The 22380-nt window shown below is 35.9% G+C and overlaps 1 protein-coding gene across 1 annotated transcript; it reads left to right on the forward strand.

The window, feature by feature from the left end:
* The first annotated feature begins 4949 nt into the window (after positions 1-4949).
* NPY (neuropeptide Y) lies at positions 4950-21791 on the forward strand. Its single transcript, XM_032237783.1, has 4 exons — positions 4950-5040; positions 6944-7131; positions 18112-18192; positions 21377-21791. The coding sequence occupies exons 2-4, from the start codon at positions 6944-6946 to the stop codon at positions 21399-21401; spliced, it is 294 nt and encodes a 97-aa protein (XP_032093674.1). The 5' UTR covers positions 4950-5040; the 3' UTR covers positions 21402-21791.
* The last annotated feature ends 589 nt before the right edge of the window (positions 21792-22380 follow it).

Raw genomic sequence — 22380 nt, forward strand, 5'->3', positions numbered from 1 at the left:
AAATAATGTTTAAAAGTTCACAATCCTTCCTTTTATACATGTACATAATCCTGATTTTCAAGTGTGTTTCTTTAAAACTATTGATTTGCCGTACTGGTAATGCAATAGAAGTTCTGAATTAAAATACTCAGCTCCCACTAATGCAGGGCTCAACAATATTACAAATTTTACAAACCTCCTCTAATTAAGGTTGCTGGACATCAGTGCAATGTTTTAATAATGCCTAAGCATCTTTTCTTTCTTCCTTTGTTCACCTATTTCTGCTTCAGTTTTGTTGCCTCCTTTTTTTCCCCACAGGATCAAAAAATTCTACTGGATCAGACCAGGATCCAGTTTAATTTTTTTGTTTCCACCATCACTGGATGCCTCTGGGCTGCCTGCAAACAAGAAAAGACCATTCCTCTCTTGCTAATAATGTTCTCCTGAAAATATTCATCAGTAGATCAGTACTACTAGCTCATAATAAACATGCCCTTCACAATTCCATCCAATCCCATTTTAAAGCTATTCAAGAAAATGGTCATTACCACATCTTGTGATAATGAATTTCACAGGTTAATTTTCTTTCTTCCCAGTGCATTAAATCCTTCCTCTTATCCCATCTCCATCCTATGTTTTCTTCTTTGTGGAAGGAGAAAAGGCAGTGTAAGTTTATGTGTCTCTATATGCGTAACAGAATGGCTGATATATGCACCTGGGGACCTATCATTGGGGAACTTTATTTTACAGGCAATTAATTTTAATCAGTAGTTATTACTTTAATTATTTTGAAGTATTTTTTTCTTTCTACCCTATACTTTTTTGGCAGATACACACCTATCTATGAGACACATGCACGCATTTACTGGGAAGAGGGAAATCTCCAGGACTGGTTTCGGCCCTTCCTTCCTTCCTTCCTTCCTTCCTTCCTTCCTTCCTTCCTTCCTTCCTTCCTTTCTTTCTTTCTTTTTCTCATCTCAGCCCAAGGCAACTCTGGGTGGCTTATGTCATTTCATCCTTTTAATAGCTGACAGTTGTATACAATTGAATATTATTTTTCTGAATATGAAAGATTTCCATACTTGAGCTCATCATGACTATGGATAGACTTCTCTCTTTTTTTAAATATATTAATCCATCTAAGGCAGTGGCCATTGTAATGTAGCATCATTAAGTTTTTAAAAATAGGAAAATATATATTTCTTTTTGGTGTGTCCTGAATTTGGGTTTTAAACATAAGTAACAGGAAGCTGGATGAGAGGACAATCAACATAAACAACTACAAATGGCCTTTAAGAAAAATGTCACTTTCATTCTAAACAGTTTCTCCCTTTCCACATCTAATTTCACAAATCATCTTAATCATGTACACCAGGGGTGGGTTCCTGCCGGTTCTAACCTCTTCTATAGAAGAGGTTCTACAAATCTACAGTGTCATTTAGAACTGGTTCCAGCTCCCTCCCCCCGTCCATCCGCACATCATCAAGATGAAGAGCGAGAGGAGGAATTCTGGGAGTTGAAGTCCACAAGCTTTAAAGCTGTCAAGTTTGAACACCCCTGGGGTTTTTTTCTAAAGGGTTAGGGGTCCAAGGGTCTTGTAACTTGACAGCTTTAAGACTTGCCTGCTTCAAATGCCAGAGTTTCTGAGGCAACATTTTGGTTGCTAAGCAAGAGCGTTGTTAAGTGAGTTTCACCACATTTTACAGTTGGCCATGTCCACTCAGTCACATGACTGCCAAGCCACTCCCACCCAGTCACATGGCCAGTAAGCCACTCCCACAAAGCAGGCCACACCTACAGAAGAGGTTCTAAAAATTTTTGAAACCCACCACTGATGTACACCCTTTAATATATTCTATCTTGCCTACAACTCAAGAATGGACATTGAAAGTTACAAATTTAGCCGAGATGGCTAAAATATCGGCATATCTTAAAGATCATTCAAATGAAAGATATAAACGAGACTGGAAAAAATGGATTGACTATATACAAAACAAATATGGGACTAAGAAATTCCAGATAGCCTATGCTTAAGATCAGGAATGATTTAAACTGTTCAAAGTTAGTGTAGCAAGAAGAAGCTAAGATCAATGTAGAAATGTTATTAACCCTTTTTTTATTTCTTTTTTCTCAATATATTTTAGACTGTTTGTTAAAAATCTATACCGTGTACGGGCTCTGGGAAGTCGGGGGGGGAGGGAGGTGGGGTGTTGGGGGGGAGAGTGGGGGGAGGGAGGGATATATACTAGGTTAGATACGATGTGTTAGATTTCAATGTAATGCAACTTCACATGTATACTGTTTTTCTTTAATTTCTCTGTAGAAATAGGTTAAGTACATTGACATATAGTGGAAATACACCAAGGGGAGGAGGAGTGGGATAGAAGAAAGATGGGTAGAGAGGGCGGGAGAGAGGATGGGAGGGAGGGTGAGAAGGAAGGGAGGGAGTGGATCGGGAGAGAGGAGTGGTAGAGGGGGAGGGGAAGTAGGGTAGAGGGGGATGATGGAGGGAAGATAGAAAGTTGGAGGGGGTGGAAGAAAGAGGTGTACGGAGAGTGGAAGAGGTATATTGGGTTTCTATTTTTTGGGGGTACTGTTGACAAGAGGAATTGCTGCAATTATTGTTTAATGTTGTATGGCTCCGGCTATGCACAGTATATATGTGAGTGTATGAAAATGAAAAAATGGAAAATAAAAACCTTTTTCAACAACAGAAAAAAAATATTCTATCCAATTAACATAGTCTTTACCTCTACCAAAAATATTCTGTAGATCAAATCAGTTGGCTCAAGCTATTATATTTTGGAAACTAGGTTGATATTTCAGTATTCAACTGCTTTGAAACTTATTGAATTTGGTACCCAACACATTTTGATATGAAAATACTGTCCTGATTTGTTTGGTACTTGATGTGCAAGCTACAGCGTGTCAGTTTTGGCTGCCTGGTGACTTGATACCATATTTTTTTAAGCTTATAAATATGTATAGGGCTTGGAACCTTGGCTTGGTAGCCTTGATTGACCTGAAAAGTTAAGAAGGGTCAGACTTGGGTGAGACAGAGGGATAAAGGCACCACTAGGAAATCCAGAAGTATAGAGTGGAAATTGAAATTTGGAAGAAGACAAGTAGCTCCTCATTTTCAAAATTGTGGCCAAGAAAAGGAGAGATTCAACCTAGAAATAAGGAGAAATTTTCTGACAATGAAAACACTTAACTAATGGAACAGCTTGCTTGTAGGGGCTTCATCACTGGAAGCTTTCAAGAATAAATTGGACAACAATCTGTCAGAAATGGTATAGGGTTTCCTGCTTGAGCAGGATTAGATGACCTACATGGTACCTTCCAACTCTTATTCTATTCTTTCCTATTTCCAACTGAAACAAAGGGTACATTCATGTTATCTCAAATTTTTGAAAGAAAACATAAACCATTCCTTTCACTTGCAAAGATGAGCAAATCTGCAATTCTCATTACATTACAGTTTTAGTAAATGTAAAAACTGCATGTTGTAAGCAGAGTTGCCTTGAGGTGAGATGTGGAGCAAATTTAATAAATACATAAATAAAAAACCTTCACCATCATTTAGTGTATATTATGTGTGAAATAGAAATGTCTTTATTGGTGTTCTCAGTAGATCATACACATCAATAAATCTAGAAAAAGTAGCATGTATGAATGTATGAAACAGTATACATTTAACTTTTTCCATAAACTTCTCATTATGTTTCTTCTTACTCTTTGGTCCATGAGTTAATCTTCATGTCAACAAAGTAGCAGGTGAATCAAGAGATATGATTGTGCAAATTGATGGAATTCTAAAGTCACTTGGCCTTACCTGATGGGACAACTGGCAACAACCAACAGGGTTTATTGTTTAGCTTTAGTTTGTCATGATTCCATTTCTAGATTTGAAATTTAGCACAATGTTCATGGGATGACTGTGTTCTCAATTTCAAGATCAATGTTGGCAGAAAAAAGAAGAGGGCAGGCCTCTAGAGATGCTGCCTCCCAGGGACCAGACAGATGCAAATTCTTGGTGCACCCTTGAAGAAATTTTGCCTTTGAAGTCTATAGAGAGTCTCAGTCATCCAGGTCATGGTTGTCCCAAAGGTGCTTTTTTTCAAGAGGCAACTTGAATTTCTGGTTTTTCTTTGAAGACTTTTGCTTCTTTGATAAGAAGCAAAACATCTTTGAAGAAAAACCAGAAGATCCATCGCCACTTGAAAAAAGCACCTTTGGGTTCCCCTTTGAAGTCTACAGTTGCTGCTGGTCCCTATTCCCGTCAAATGCCATCTCTCCTGAATGTTGGGGATGTATTCATGTGTCCCACTATACTGCACAATAAAACCCAGCCATCTCACCCAGAGCCTTTCAATAGTGTTGGGTTCCCCAAAGAACAGTGGCTGAAATATAGTTCTACACATTTGGGAAACAGTCAAGGCAATGAAAGCAAGGAGGCTGATGGAAAGACGTGCTAAAGACCTATCCTGCCTCAAAAGTTTGGATTCAATAGCTAAATGTTATGGAGATTCTCAGTCATCCAGGTTGTCCCAAAATTGCTTTTTTTCTTGTTTTTCTTTAAAGACTTTTCGCTTCTCATCCAAGAAGCTTCAGCTCAACTATTGGATTCAGTAGTTCCCCAGAGAGACCAGTGGATCTGCCGAAGCCTTGAGAAAATGTATCGCTCGGCAGAAAATTGGAGAAAAATATTTCCCTCCGGTTTGTTCGTTTCACTTAAAATTGTCCGATAGCGGCAAGGAGGTGAAGAGCCTCTGACTCAACAGCTTTGCGCCCCCTCCCAAGACAGCGCCAAGAGCTGAAGCTGCCTCCAACGCCAAACGCGGGACAAACAGAGACTAAGGAAACCGCGGGCGAGGGGGGGGGGGTGAAGTCACCCATGCGCGATCGCCCGAGGCCCCTCCTGCCTTCCGGAGGAGCCATAAAATACCCTCGCCGAGGCGCGCAGCCCCACATTGGGAAAGCTGAGCCATTGGCGAGGAAAAGCGCCCAATATCAATCCGGGAGAGGCAGAACAAGCGAGAGTCTCACACAACACAAAAGGTGAGCAGGCGCCTGTTCCGAATCGCATCGCTTTCTTTCCGTCCCTTTCTTCTCTTTTATAGATAGGCAAAGTCGCCTCTACTCGCGGAAAATTCGACCGGACTGAGTTTCCTCGATGTCTACTACCTTCCCTGTCCCTTCAGACCTCCTTTCCTTCGGCAACCAGTTCCTTCTGAGGAAAGCTGCTTTCCTTCCAGCGCCGTTTTCTTGCGCTTTAAAAGCTCGCCACTTTTCCCGCGCGATGCTGAAGCGGTCGAAGAGTATGGCTAAGTCTTGGACTTTTATCCCTACCATTTAGGTTCCCAGGACCCGGGCGTATAAGAGAGACGTGCCGCCTGCTCCTAATATACCTTTATTTCCTCTAGTCTGGAAGTTGGGTCATGGCAACTGGATTTCTTTTCTTGCGTTTGAAGCATTAGCATAAGCTTCTTCAGGTTGATTAGTTGGAGAAGCAGCGAAATCTTTCAAATCCAAAGAAAAGAAGTCCAATTGCTATGACTCAACTTCCAGATAACTCTCTCTGGATGAGTGAGAATCTTCATCGATTTATTTCCACTTCTTTCCGGAGAAATATTCCTCCCTCCTCTTTTTCTTTTCTTTTCTTTTCTTTTCTTTTCAGGCAACTGGAATTTCTTTGTTATCAGCAGTTTATGGGAAAAAGTTAAAATAATGTGAAAACAAGCCAACAAAACCCCAATAAAATAAACAAGACTTTCAAAAGAATATAACATCTGGATTATATAATAATTTTGGATTATATCGGTTTCTGTGTGGTTGGGAAAGGATTTGTTGGGCAGCTAGTGTAAATCCACATCTGTTTTTAATCAAAGTACCTCAATGTTAATTTTTCCATTTTCACAATGGAAGAAAAGGTGTGTGTGTGTGTTGTGTGTGGAGACTATCGTACATTCAGACACAAATTCTAGAGCTCAGTTTTAAGCATTCCTGAATTAGCAGTGATTGGAGATTTTCAATCATTTTCAATGCCTCATTGTTATGCAGCTAATGAGAACATTTGGCACCAAACCTGCAAATGTAATAAGTTTTCAGATGAATTTTATAAACAACATATAAGAATTAGGTATTTTAAAAAATAAAACATACCCATGAGAAGATCTAGACAAACTCATACAATATATGCAATCCTGTGTCAATTGATGGAACTTAGCGGGGAAGGTGATTCCATGATGTTTTCTGTTTTTAATCCTATTGTTTCTTCTATCCTATTTTTCTTTTTAGGGCAAATCCATTAAGGAAGGAAAAGATGAAATAGCCATACTTTGCCTTTTTGAATGATATAATAGGGTCTAGACACCCCAGTTTCCACAAGGAAAAAAGGTTTTGAAATTTTAAATAACAGCCACTACAAAAGGAAACAGGAAAGGAATTTGATATACAAGTGTCTTCCTGGATGTAATTCTTCAGAATGTAATTTCATTCAGAGGAATTATATTTTTCTTCTTCTTTTTACTTAAAAGAGTTCTATACTGCTCATGAACCAAAATAATCTCTTAGCAATTCGTAATGCATTAAAGCCAAACGACAAACAGGTTTCCCCTCAACATTAAATAATTACAGGGCTAGTAAGCAAGCTAATAAGGTTACAGAAGCATTTCTCCAAGCAACAGAGGAAAATTTCTATCCATCATCTTCTAGTTTTAGAAAGTAGCCTCTGGTCAGATAATTTTATTTCTTTATTTATGTACTTATGTAGACATATAAGCCAATCACAGATGACTCTAAATGGTGACTTAGTAGAGCTGAATGAGCTTCTTCTAAAAATCTTTGTGAAGGCAAAGGATTGGTAACCACACATTTTTCATTCCTGGGGGAGAAGGAAACAGAGAAATATTGAAATAATCCTTTGGTTTCCTCCCCCTTGCAATTTCCTGTTTTCCTACAGATGCAGGGGACCATGCGGTTGTGGCTTTCCATGATGACACTTGCCCTGTGTTTGCTGATCTGTCTGGGAACATTGGCAGAAGCATATCCCTCTAAACCAGACAACCCTGGTGAGGATGCACCTGCAGAAGATATGGCCAGGTACTACTCAGCATTGAGGCATTACATTAACCTCATAACACGGCAAAGGTAGGTACCAGGGTAATATTCAGCGTAAAAGTGGGAAGGATATGATATGATTGTTTATTGTATTTTTTAAATCTTCCATTGTCTTCGTAAAAGTTTTTTTATCCTGATGTCCTCCGTATAAGAAAATGAAAGAACTTGACCATAGTGCCATTTAGATTTTAGCACATTTGTACCTCCTATTCAATTATGCAGAAAAAATGTAGAATTGTTCCAAATGCATGTTCCTCACATGAAACTAGACTAGCTGAGTTGTTCCTGGTGAAATTTCCTTCCTATGAAACTATTAAGCAGACTGTATTTTTCTGACACAATTGGCCAATAGTGGCAACTTCCCTCTTAACTTTGTCCTTTATTTTGAGGAATCTAGAGACTGTTGATCGCAACTGGTTGTATTCTTGAATTTTCCTTCCAGGTAAACTGTAATAAAAAGCAACAAAGTTCAATACTATTGCAAGGCAATCTTCCAAACCTATGGCATTGATTTTATTTCATTGGTTGAGTCATGTTAAGTGGGCCCCATTGTAGTCCATTGTTTTTTTTTTTTTTAAAGGCATGGAATTGTTTTTCTCTCCAATAGCAGTCAGACAGAGCTGTCGGTTTCACCATTCCTTCCCTCTACCATTCTTAATAACTGTGATTGTCCAATAATTTAAGATGGGCTGGCATATGGGATAAAGAAAATATCTTTGTATTTGAGCTGGATCTATGTATTTTCATTTACTTTTTTTGTAACAGTCTGCAGCCTGCCTGACTTACATTTGAATTATATTCTTCCAATGGGACTTTTTTCAGATTAGGAAGTATGCATAGCCAGGTAGCTTCTGAATGTGGAAAGACATACTATACAACAATAAAAAGCATCACCTAAAAACCAGGCACCTTGCAATTATTAAAGACTTAAATTATACTTTAATAAGTATCAAAGCAACAAAGTATAAGGTAGTAAACAAAGAATCTTTCAAGAAAAAAGGAGTTATATGAACTCCTTTAAAACTCTATTATTATGTTTGTTAATCTATCTGATTTTGTTAATCTTGCTCAAATCATGAGAAATGGCTGTTTACTCTAAGCATGCACTATCAGTAGGAAGAAAATCAATCTTATGTCATGATGAAGGCCAACCCATTTTATAGTTTATGCTTTTGCCAATTATAGTTCATTCCATCAACTTTCTAAACCATAAAAATTATGTAATAATTAATGTGTTATTTTTGATGGTGTTATAAGACTGTTGTCTTTGCTGCAACAGACTAACAAAGTGACCATACTTAAGAATGTAGAAAAGAAGACCATATTTTTAATTTACTCAGTGCTTGACCTCACTTTGCCATCATCAGCCCAATATGAAGCTGTCACCATAAATGCAGTTTGAACTTTTGAAGATAGAGGTGAATGGCATTGGATCCTATCAATCCTAGGCAAACATTCTTAAGTGAAAAAGGCAAAGAGATCAAGAAGAATATTGTTCATATTGTGGAAGTAAAGAATAAAATATATGCTCTGCTTGATCTAAAATTTTCAGATACAAACATGTTGTAGATGCGGAAATGTGAGACTTATACTGAGCATTGCATGGAGAGATTATTTTAATGAATGTAGCAGTGCTGAGGTTCTTAAAGTGAGAAGACCTTTATTTCAACAAGGTTGATCACTAGCCTTCAGGAGACCTTATGAATGAAGGCGCAGGCAGCTCATGGACTGTATACACCCATCTCTGTTTTCTAAGTTGATCCTGCTCCCACACTTTTATCCGTGGATTTCTGCGTGCCATTTTTTCTTTTTAGGAAGGAAATATGAAGATAAAAATTAAACAAATAAAAATTGTTATCTAACCTCTCTACAACTTTGATGTAATCAACAGAGCCCCACCCAGTTTTTTTTACTATGTGACATGACAAAAACTTCAAATAATTCTAACAGTTAAGATCAAACCTGGCAGAAACAAATGGGAGCTTTGTCAGATCTTAGCTTTGTAAGAATCCTAAGGAATTTTATATGTGAATGATTGCTCTTAAGGCTTGCATTTCAAGACTAGACTGATTGTTTACAGAAAGTTTCGTCACTCATTTTCGGGCATCCAGTCTTTATATAATTTTCAGGGAATGTTCCGGTAGACGTAATGTGTAAAATAGGCTTCCTAGGACATATATTCACACTTGTATGATTAATAGTGAATCTCTGTATGCCAAAATGTTATTTAACTATTTGTATAAAACTGCTAGCTTATCACAGAAATTAGTCAACTGAAAACATATTCCTATAAAATAATTTTAAATCTTTTTATAATAATTGACCTATGTCTGTGTTTGTGTATAAAAAGACTGTATATAAAATGGACCCAATATGTCCTATAGGCTGAACAATTCAAACCGAGTGCTATCTTTGTGTAAATAATCACTTAAGGGCCTTTTTATCTTAAAAGTGTCTGGATTTCCTATTGTACATTTTCCGGATAGTGTGGATTCTTAAGCTTCATTGCAAAAAGATAAAATACAGATAGTCCTTGACTCACAACCATTTGTTCAGTCACTGTTGAAGTTATAATGGCATCAAAAAGTGATTTATAATCATTTTTCATACTTACGACTTTGCAGAATTCCCAGGTGATCATGTGATCAAAATTCAGCGTTTGGAAACTGGTGTTATTTATGATGGTTGCTGTACTTGAAGTCATGTGATCACCTTTTGCAACCTTCTGACAAGGAAAGTCAATGGGGAAGCCAGATTCACTTATCAACTATGTTACTAAATTAACAACTGCAATGATTCACATAGGAACTGTGGCAAGAAGGTTATAAAATGAGCAAAATTAACTCAATAACTATCCTGCCTGGCAACAGGAATTCTTGGCTCAATTTTGATCATAAGTTGAGGATTACCTGTACAATGTCAAAAATCTGATGTTATTATATGAATTTTATATGCTATCTACACATAAAAATACACCTAAAATTCACTATAATTGAAATTGAAATACTGTATATACTCGAGTATAAGCCTAGTTTTTCAGCCCACTTTTTGGGCTGAAAAAAGCCGCCTCGGCTTATACTCGAGTCAGTGAAAAATTTGCCCGAAATGGAGGAGAAAAAGGGGCGGGGCCATGCCGCTGGGTGACACTCGTGAATGGCCCAGTGCCCCTGTGAGTTTCCCCTCCCTCTGTGTCAGTTTGCCGCGCAGCGCGCACCGCACCATCCCCCCTCCTCACGTTCTAATGTAATGCAGGGCTGTCTTACGATTCCCCTTCCTCCCCCTCCTGCCGCTCTGCAACGATGTCCCACCTCCTCCTTGTTATGGCAAGCAGCCACATAGCGATGTCCCACCTCCTCTGGTACAGTGATCCAATGATAGGAATCACTGTGCCGTGTGTCATAGGAGGCGGGACATCGCTCCCGCGGCTGCACGGGACATCATCATCACAGCGGGACATCAGCATCATGAGGTGAGTGAAGTATTTCATTGAATACACCGCTAGTTTACTGTTTTTCTTTGAAATAAATATTCAAAAACATTATTGGTATCTATTTTTATTTTTGAAATTTACCGGTAGCTGCTGCATTTCCCACCCTAGGCTTATACTCGAGTCAATAACTTTTCCAGTTTTTTGTGGTAAAATTAGGTGCCTCGGCTTATATTCGGGTCGGCCTATACTCGAGTATATACGGTACAATACTTTGTGATGGAGATTAATCAATTGGCTTATACACTATCCCTTTCAATTGATTGTTTAGGAGCAACTTCCTATTTTCTTCCTTATGATTCTGTTTTCTTAAAATAAACATGGATTGGACTGCCTGTCAAATTAAAGTTAGAATTCAGAGGACCCTACAAAGAAGGGTATACAGTACATGCTGCATGTATTTATTAGTGAATAAATGTCATTGTAAAGGATTTCATGATTAAGACATAACAAAAACAGACCCATTGAAATCAAAAAGATTTCTGGGCAGTTCAGTTTAGAGAGATTAGTCAAGATTTAAACTGTTGTATTTTTTAAAAGTGGCTATTATATTTTCTATTATTTCCAAGTTTTAGTTAAAAAGTAGATTTGTATAGTATAAAATAATTAGTTCAGATACAGATCATTAGGGTACATGCATTTTGGAATTAACTTTTGAAGAAAAGTCTTAAGAAAATACTAGAGCTATGGATTATTTTAATATTTCAATGTTATAAATTGAACAATAGAAATGAAATTCAGAAGTAGAATCTCTTCCTTTTAATGTTTTAATACTATAATTCAACTGATTATAAAATATCCCATTTACCTTCAAGAATTGATTATAACATGGTCCAGTTGGACTCAACCACTAATTGATTTACAGTTCAAAACTAATAAGATTTTATTAGATTTTTCACTTACTGTGGACTCTTAGAGCAGGAAGAATTGAATTAGAAGCTTGAAGGATAATATTATCCATTGAAGTTGTTTTTGCAAATAAATAAGTGATTGTCCGTGCAGTAAAATAGCTAAAAGATTTCAGAAATTGAATAGAAATATTTTTCTTTCAGCATTTTGGTCTATTTTTTATTAAAAGTTTTCTTAAGAGGAAGTAAAAACAATACCAACCAATATAAAGTGAGAAAAATAAATTGGACAGAAAGCTAAAAGTACAAGAAAAGGAAAAGATTAATAGAAAAAGAAGAAAAGATACAAAGAAATACTTCTAATCTTTAGAGCAGCTGTATGTACAATTATAAGTTTATTCCTTACCCTATAGTTAGAACATAGCTCTCTTATTTTTGTTATTTTGTCTAATTATTAAAATTGTAAACCATGTTCTTTCTTTTGGGGTTCACAAAGTATAAGGGGTTTCAAGTCAGGAATAAATGTAGATATTGTCTTTTCTCAGATCAAAGAAGTCAATTTAGCCATCTCAGGAAGTTCTGTCATCTTCACCAGCTATTCATCCATTATGCTAATTCTGAATCTTTTCATCTTTGTCTATACAATAATTTTGCTGCAGTGCAGAAACAAAGTTTCATTACATTTTTCCAAAGCATTTAATTGTCCAGAATTGCCAACAAGGCTATTCTGTAACCATGCATGTAACAGCAAACAATCCCCATAAAGTGTTGTCATTTTCCAATCAGCAGTTATTGCTCTCTGTAGCCTTGCTTGGTTCTTGTATTATGTTGTTTACATGAACATAAAACAAATCAGAATTGTTTCTTAGATAGGGCAGTTCCACATAAATTCAGAATAAGAAATCGATTGGGATGCTTTAAAATGTTAAATTATACATGTAAGCAGATCCCGTTTGTCACTATGATGGCCTTCACTGGTGCTAAACCTTATTAATTTAATAAGCCACTCTACCAGATTTACAAAACTACAATACAAAGCAATATACCATATAATGATTTGCTTCAAATATGTAATTTCTGTCTGGCTACACTTAAAATTATATCTAGAACAAAGATTGAAATAAAATTCTTAATTGTGGGTTTTTGGTGCCCCTACTGCTTGTTACAATGAAGCTTATCAATGTATGTTGCAATCAGTGTTTTTGTTTTTCATGTGGCTTGTCACACAACTTGATCCAATTTGGGCTGATAGAGAGTGACGGATTCAAGATCATGCAGCCGGTTTTAAATGAAATTATACTTTAGGTTTACTTCTGTTGTTGCTTGGTCAATGACAACAGAGGTAGAGGAGATCAGAAGTAAGATGCCACGAAGTAGTCTTTGAATAACTGATCATGGACCAGTGTCTGCCTTGTTCTATTCTTGGAAGGACTGAGAGTTTTCAGATATGAACAGGCGTATCAGATAAAGAGTAATATTGTGTCATGGTTCTTCCAAAAGTGGCTGGAAAGCTGTAAGTAAACATTTGTCATGTATCCATTTTAAAAAAGTATAAAGCCCAACTGCTAAAATTACGTATTTTCGGAGTGTAAGACACACCTTTTTTCCTCAAAAAAGAGGGTGAAAATCTGGGTGCGTTTTATACATCAGCATTTTTTGCCTCACCAAAATGGGCGTGCATAGCCTTATGAAGGCTTTCAGAGGGTTCCTGGGGGCTGGGGAGGGCAGAAATGAGAAAAAATGGACCATTTTCGCCCCCCAGCCCCCAACAGCACTCTATAAGCCTCCATAAAGCTATGCATGAAATTTTTTTTAACAAAAAACTTTTTGCTCTTTTTTGTCCCCCCACTCCCCCAGGAGCACTTAGCTCCCCCAAGGCTATTGATGCCTTTTATTTGAAAAAAAAAACGGGCCCATTTTTGCGAAAAATGGACCATTTTGGGGAGATTTGCACAGTGCAAAAACCTTTCTCGCCCCTTTTGGAAAGCTCTTTAACTGATGAGAATTGAGGAGAATTGATCAAGTGCTGTGCCAGCAGAAACAAAGTCTTAAGGTTTGTCAGCAATTTCCTTCTCCAGCACATGGATAAATACACCTGGAAACATCTACCTATCTACCTACTTTCTCTCTTCCTACCTACCTACTGTATTTCTCTTTCTCTATCCCTCTACCTACCTACCTACTCTCTCTCTCTCCCTACCTATCTATTGTATTTCTCACTCTCTCTTTCTATTTCTCTCTATCCCTCTATCTACCTACCTACCTACTTACCTACCTACACACATTCTCTCTCCCTCCCTACCTACTGTATTTCTCTATCTCTTTCTATTTCTCTCTCTGTATATCCCTTTATCTACCTTCCTACTTACCAACCTACTCTTCTTACCTACCTATCTACTGTATTTCTCTTTCTTTCTCTCCCTCTCTATCCCTCTATCTATCTACCTACTTTTTTTAAAAAATTGCCTTTTCAAAACCTTGGTGCCTCTTATACTCCGGTACGTCTTATACTCTGAAAAATACGGTATTTTTTGTTTATCAGAGTTATACAGATCTGTACATATAGATTTTTGTAAAACAGAAAATAATCAGAGTATATCAGAGAATAAAGCAAAAATGTTATCATTCTAGCTGCAGAAGTTAGACATAAAGTCAAGCAAAGCCAAACTGAGTAGAAGTATCTAACGGCACACGCAATGAATCCTCAAATAAAAGTTCTAGCAAAGTGTATGATATTCCTGTACAGGAATCTTCTACAGAATGACTAAATTTGGTATACTCCAGTTCTCATACAAAGCAATAGCAGCCTTGAAAAAAATTTATAGGGTAGGAACTTTTTATTAGGCTACATGAAATTAAATTATTGCAGACCTTAAGAATGCTTCAGTTAAGTCAGTTAAGAAAAATAAGAATTACTGAAAAATCATTGAGTTACACTGAACACACTTTAAAAGAATCCTTGAAATTGGACTAATTTGTATTCAGTAGTATGAAATATTTTGTTTAGGTTTCAGGTTGGAAAAAATAAATTCCGTAAAAACATGCAACATGCATTCCAACCACTATTGGTATGAAGAACACATGTTTACGGGAAAGTATCCTGTGTCCATGTGTCACTAAAACATAGACATTCTTGAAGGTTTATTTCAGGGTTTCAGCCAAATAAAAATATTAATCTGGGTTAGATTTTTTTTAAAAAAGTTGATTATAGCCAATGTAGACTTTGTGGTTCCACCAGAGAGAATTAGAAACTGATTTAAGATTTACATATAGAAATGCTCCAAGAAAAGAAGGAATGCATAATTTCTCAAATAAACAAAGAATAATATAGAGAAAAATAGGTATAAAAATCTGAAATAAAAATTGTTATGCAAATTTTTAATCAGTCTGTCTCCTTACTAATTGCTTTTGTGGAACAGCAGATGGGGGAGAATTTCTGCTAAGTTTCAAACAGTCTATTCTTTCTTTCTCTTTTGAAAAAAAATCAAAAAATCCCATTATTTGCTGATTTGAGATTGGCAGATTCTCATGTGGGAAAGAATTTTTGGCGGAAGGATTCATCCCCAGGATTGTTTGACCCTCTGACACACTCTTATGCATTTGTAGGATTCAGAGCATTCTTCCTGATCTGTGTGTAACTGATCATGTTTGGAAAGTAATGTAGCGTAATACTAATAAGAAACATCTGGCAAATCATGTCAGGCCAGAGTCTGTATTCTATCACCCTTACCACAGATATTAGCAAGGATTTCGATAGATGAGTTTAAAAGCCAACTTTGTGATTAATCAATGAGAAATGAAATTACTGTTATGTTCCATATCTTCTTGTGATTAGCTCTTCCATTCTTTCCAGAAAAAAAAGATGACTTTTCATATTGTTTTCCTAAAGACACAATGTTGAAAAACACATTTATAGTGGATTAAATATTGGCAATTCAATGTAGCTGTTTTTTATGCCCATAGCTCTAAAGCTTCCAAAAACCAGCTTTGACAGATAAGCCACTGGGCTCTTAAGACAAATAGGAGACTTTTGAGAGGGAAAAATTCAGAACTAATTTTTAGTAAGCAGCAGCTACAAAGCTTATCAGCATTCAGCATTAACTTACCTATACCAAACCTCCCCCCTTGCATTTGCTAACTGAACAGAATGAGCTTCACATATTTTGAGGCTATTCCATCTAATTCTCAACCTGGCATTTCTAAATGATCCAGATTGACATGGAACAGTGGAAGTAAAATATCTACCACAAAACGTACCAGATTAGGCAAAACTAGTCTAATTTGTAAATTGAGTATTAAGGACATTTTTGTCATATGGGATAGAGATGTTTTAGTGCATCAGCTCCCATCAACCACAATCTATATTTACAAAAATATTGACATGATTTCTTGATAATATACAGTACTGAACATACACATGAGCATTTCTAAATTTTGAGTGAGTAAATTATCCTCATGCATCGTGAGTTTATCTTCTCAGAAGTCTTTAAACCATCAAGTCATCATGCTGTAGTTAGGTAATCATTGCCTAAATATATCTCTATTAAAGTCCATCAATATAGTTAAAAAATATGTTACCATGTTCTAGTTTTTCTCTTCCAAATATAAACAATAGATTTAACTCTTGAAGGATATCTAATAAAAGTGGCACTCTTAAAGAATCTATTTTTATTTTACTTTCTTTCTTTGGGTGAACAAGAAATATTGTCTTAAAACTGATAGTAGAACTGCTTAAATAAAAAGATTTGAGCTCAGTTTCAAGCATGTGAGAATGCCAATTGTGCTCAAACTATTTAATTATAGAAAATAAATCATTTCTTTTTAAACACATCAGCCAATAATCTTATTAACTGATTCCAATAAATACTTTGTTATCGTTACATTTCTTTAAAACAAATAAGAATCCCTGTATTTTATTATTAGAAAAAATATTTACTTGCTCTGCTGCTTAAGGTAGGTCCACTGGTCCATATTTTGAGAAAGACATGAAGAAACAAGCCACAAACTATTCTAATAAATATTTGAATCAACTGTATAATTAAATAAAATACCATGTTTGCAATTTAATAATGCAGCTGGCTCCCTTCACATTCTACATGAAAGACACATATTTGTCTTTTGATGATTTAGAGAAACACTGAAAAATATCTCTTGATTATACAAGTATGCATACAATTGCAACAAAAACAGTATTTCTAAATCTAGATCAGCTGATATTTTGTAAGCTTTACTAGTACTTTCTTCTGCAGCAACTAAATAGTTTTTATTGCACTTTTTCCTTTTTCTGTCTCCTGATTTATAAAACTTCTTTTTAAAAGTATCTCTTTAAATTTTAATTCACTGTCAGTAAAATGAGGTTCTGTAAGTTGCTTGGTCAAATGGTATGCTGCCACTGCAGGGATGAATAGTGGCAGAAGTATGTTATCTCTTTTTGTTAAGGTAGCACAATTATTCTTTAGAAAGATTAGCTATGGACATAATGATGACCATTCTGTATCATCAGGCTTTTAATGAGTATTTAGTGTTTAATATTATCATGCTTAACTTTGTATTTTCCTAATTAACTTTTACTATATTGTATTCAGTGGTGGGTTTCAATCTCTTCTGCAGGTGTGCCCTGCTTTGTGGGAGTGGCTTGCTGGCCATGTGATCGGGTGGGAGTGCTTGTCAGCCATGTGACTGGGTAGGCATGACCAACTTGTAAAATGTGGTGAAACTCACTTAACAACACTCTTGCTTAGCAATCAAAATGTTGGTTCAGAAACTCTGGCATTTGAAGCACGCAAGTCTTAAAGCTGTCAAGTAACAAGACCCTTTAGAAAAAAAATCCCCAGGGTGTTCAAACTTGACAGATTTAAGACTTGTGGACTTCAGCTCCCAGAATTCCTCCTCCAGTCATGTTGGCTCAGGAACTCTGGCATTGAAGTATGCAAGTCTTAAAGCTGTCAAGTTACAAGACCCTTGCATCCCTAATCCTTTTGGAAAAAAAACTCCAGGGGTGTTCAAACTTGACAGATTTAAGACTTGTGGACTTCAACTTTCAGAATTCCTCCTCTTGCTCTTCATCTTGATGATGTGCGGATGGACAGGGGGAGTGAGCTGGAACCAGTTCTAAATGGCATTGTAGATTTGAGGAACCTTTTCTATAGAAGAGGTTAGAACTGGTTGGAACCCACCCTTGATTGTATTGTATATTTTGTATAATTATTCTGTGCCATACCGGCTGAAGTTTAAGAAGTTGTATTCCAGCATATCAGAAGATGCAACATTGGGGACAGTTCCTGAGTTTTGACCAGCTGTGTCTCTCCAAGAAGTTTTTTGAGTCCAGTATTCTTGGATCTTTTATTTGCAGATGGCAGGACTGAACACAGATCCTTTGTTGAGAAATCCTATGTATAATATCAATCAACTGTTGAATATTTGTGGGTTACATATGGGGGAGATACAATGTTTCAATTGTTTTAATTTTCATTCAGTAGTTAAGCTGAATTGTTTCACATTGTTATTAATACTATATTTTTCTTCAACTGATCTGTAAAACACTATATATTATTACGGTTGGAATAATAAATATACAATGGAATGTTGGATGACAATTGTGCATGTTCATACTTGTTTAGTGCTTCATTTTTTTAAAAAAATCTAATAAATTTAATTTTTAAACTCATTTAACAGATATGGGAAACGATCCAGCCCAGAGACACTGATCTCCGATCTTTTGTTGCGAGAAAGTGCAGAAAACATTCCAAGATCTAGGTAATAGAAAAGTAGCTTTCTGTAGTTGTTCTTGTAAGTTAATTTGCTTATAACTTAATTTGCACTGTAGAGTATAATATATTTAATTTAAAGCCCAAGTTTTACATGGACAAATCTGGGATTTTACCAGTGTGGAATGTTGATGAGTTCTTGTCACTGAAGGGTGACAAATCTTACGCAGTGTCTGAAAAGAAAAAAGAAAGGGGAAAAAAAGAAACTCCTGTCTCATTCAATTGTGATTCCAAGTATGAATGTTATATTGGTTTATGAACAGATTGTGTCTTACATGAATAATAGGTCTCTCATTTATTGCCACTTTCTCCTCACATCTTAGTTGCATGAAAAAAACCTCTCTGATCCTAATTTTAGCTGAATAACTCACTGTAATATATAATAATGACTAACTATAATATATAATAATAACTAACTATAATATAATGCTTTTATATGATAAAGTAAGTCTCCATCAAAGTTAAGGAATGCTCAGCCATTTTTATTATAAAAACAGACAGATAAACATTTATTTAACAATTCAGCCACAACATTAAAATAGATTATCTGAATGACATCAGTTAAAAACTTCTTTTTAATGTTTCCTTTCTTCAGTTCTCACATCTTTCTCTGCATGTTTTAATGGATTGTTTATTTTTTTCTTATTTAGCTTTAGTATAGATTATTATATATCTATTGTAAATTCCTTTAAATATTTCAATAGATTGAAGGATCTGTCAAAGTCAAAATTACCAAAACGATTTGTTCCTTTTCTGCTTTTTATTAAAATTTTGAAATTTGTGACAAACTGTTTTAGCCAACATACCATATATAGGATAATGGAGAAATCTGTGACATTGTCCATTACTCTAACAATCGTATGTATGGCAATTTAACAATTAGCAATTTAATGGGTTTATATGCCGCCCAATCCCGGGGGGGGACTCAGGGCGGCTTACAAGTATGAATAAAATAAAATAACATACAGGGGGAGAACATAAAACAATACAAACAGTTTAAAAACACAATACATCCGATTTAATTGGGGGTTGACCTGATTTGAGTCAGCAACCCCAGGCCTGCCAGATCAGCCAGGTTTTGGTGGCTTTTTGGAAGGCCGCAAGGGTGGGGAGGATCCAGATCTCTGTTGATAACTCGTTCCACAGAGCCGGAGCAGATGGATATTCTTGGGATGACAACAGGAGACAAATTACAATGTATATGTTATTATACAGTGAGATGAACTACATGACTTTAGATGTGATCTTATAATTACACCATTTGTGCGGTGACATCATAATACATATGTTGTCTTGTCAATGTTATGGTGGCTTGCTATGAATACAATTGTTTATGCAGCGGTGGCTCAGTGGCTAAGATGCTGAGCTCATAAGTCAGAAAGGTTGGCAATTCGAATGTGGTTCAAATCCCTATTGCCATGTAACGGATTGAGCTCCCATTACTTGCCCCAGCTTCTGCCAACCTAGCAGTTCGAAAGCATGTAAAAATGCAAGTAGAAAAATAAGAACCATCTTTGGTGGGAAGGTAGCAGCGTTCCGTGCACCTTCGGTGTTTAGTCATGCTCGCCATATGACCATGGAGACGTGTTTGGACAGTGCTGGCTCTTCAGCTTTGAAATGGAGATGAGCACTGCCCCCTAGAGTCAGGAATGACTAGCACATATTGCGAGGGGAACTTTTACATTACCTTTACCTAAGGGGAAAAAAACAGAAGAAAGCCTAATTTACTTATTGTGTGTTTTCATAGATAGTTAGGCAAATGGTTGTTTCCAATAATCCTTCCATATCAGTTGCTGACCAGTGTAATATTCAAGAGATGAGAAAAATGTTCCTCTCTCCATTCTATCGGATATGATGGGAAAGATGTGTAGAAAGGCTATAACCCAGACCCGATGAATGTGACAGTAAGATTATGCTCAGTCACAGTCACAAAGTTTCCCCATTGCTATTGGAGAAACCTTATTTAGTTGAACAGAGCAATTACCTATCTTTGGATTTTCAACATCAGCACAAAGGAGTAAGAGCTGGATTATGTGTTATACACTTCCTATGTTTATAAAGTGAAATAATAGGAGTATCTTCATTCAGCAGACCTTTCAATTGCACTATCTCTTTCTTTGTATATTGTTGGGCTCCTTGATGTGGCCTCATTGGTTTGAAATAAAAGTTGATAACACGCATACATAAAAACTGCTGAATGCTTTGCCTTGTTCTTTTCCCAACTGAGTGTCCTCCATAAAATTTGCGACTTTAACTTGCAAATATTAAGGATATTTAATTATTCTGGCTCAGAATTCTAGTAACTTGAGTTCTAGTGTTCTTGGAAGGCCAAGAAGTGTGGACTCTTGTGGTGCAATAGAATCCAAAAATTTAGCACCTATCTCAGAAAAGATGTTCAAACTGTCACATAATTTCTTTGTACACATTGTACAATCTATCATGATGTGGACATAATTTATAGGCTGTTAGACAGTTGCCTTCTTTCATATGATGAATCATGTTACATCAGGAATAAGGAATCCATGTTCTTCCCCATTTCCCTGGTTATTACCGATGCTGGCTGAAGCTGATGAAACTGTAATCCAGCAACATTTATCAGTCAAAAATGTTTCCATTTTTAATTTATTCACTGAGACTAAACATAAAGTAACTAAATATAAAGTGACTTAAGTTTTCCTGAATTTATTGATACTTATTCCAGAATAAGGAGCAGTAGAAAAGTATAAAATAATATGTCGGAAATAATTTGATAGTTTTTACATAACCATTATGTAAATTATGTATATCTAAATAATACATTTTAAATATAAACATGTTTCATTACATTGTTATAATAATGATCCTGCATGTAAAGAAGAAAGACAGATAAGTTCGATTAATTAATACATGGCCAACAATTCAATTGCTAAGTTTAAACTTGGCTATCTTCTTTAGTGACATAGTGAAATTTAAAAAATCAGAATTTGCTGCATTTTAGAAGAAAAATATTATTTTTCCCTTGCTTCATATGTAAATTTTAATTCAAATCATTGTGCAATTTTTTTTGTAAATTCAATTATATTATAATCACTCCTTGCCTATGCCTCTTTCAAAGATCCAAGACTATGTAATGCTTTTCAATGTTCTTGCAGAGACATCTGAATCTTTCCCCTTTTTTTCATAATGTGTTGTAGGTATGAAGATCCTGCAATGTGGTGATGGGTGTCACACCTCACCTTCATAGTTCTTTCCTGGTTTCCACTCCATGTGCCACTGGTAAAAGATCAGTTGGAAGTCCACCCACCAGTGCATGCAGTCATTGTCCTGAATTCTGTAGGTTTTTTCTCCCTTCATTATCCTTGTACGTATGTTTATTTAAATAAATTACTTGTGCACTATACATGGGAAGATTTTAATGCAGGAGAGTCACCCTAATGAGGAGTGATTTTTCAAGCTATTAAAATTTAATTTACAACTTCATTATTGTCTAAAATAGCATGTATAATAATTGTAGTACCCAACCTAATAATTGTATAAAAAGTAGCATTCATTTTACATATTTCGTCCAGGGGCTCACTTTTAAGAATTGATTTCTACAACATTATTTATTTCATAACTATTGTTGCCTATGACACAACTGGAAAAAAAATAAAATTATATGGAAAGTGCATATTTCTCTAATCTGTGTACAGAATATTATTTATTGTCTTGACAAGTCTATTTATTGTATCATTTTTATGAGAAGAAAAGAATCTACTAATATTCCAGTGGAATATTCCAAGTAATTGAAAAATGCATATTAATATCCTTGCCATTCCATGTATTTGAAGATTATCTACAGGGAGGAGGAGTGGAAGAAATAAGAAAACAGACAAACTATTTAAAGAAAACAGAAACAATTAATTTACAAAGATTATACATTACTGCAGAAACTTTGATTACTAAGTAGAACACAGTCTGTTACCAATAGGCTCAAACCCCTCTGCCAGCCAAGTTGTCCTGCCATAATCCAAATCATGGCATAGTGGCTGATAGTGCTACTGTGCTGTATTCACACATAATGCCATGCTCTGGCTTTTACAATTACAATTTCGTGAATAAACAATCACTAGCTAAGATCACATAGCTGATTGAGCCAAAACCAAATAAACTACATGATGCTATTTGCGTGTTCTAAATAAGGCCAATGACTTTCATC

Source organism: Thamnophis elegans, chromosome Z (assembly GCF_009769535.1).
Source record: "Thamnophis elegans isolate rThaEle1 chromosome Z, rThaEle1.pri, whole genome shotgun sequence".
Classification (NCBI taxonomy): domain Eukaryota; kingdom Metazoa; phylum Chordata; class Lepidosauria; order Squamata; family Colubridae; genus Thamnophis; species Thamnophis elegans.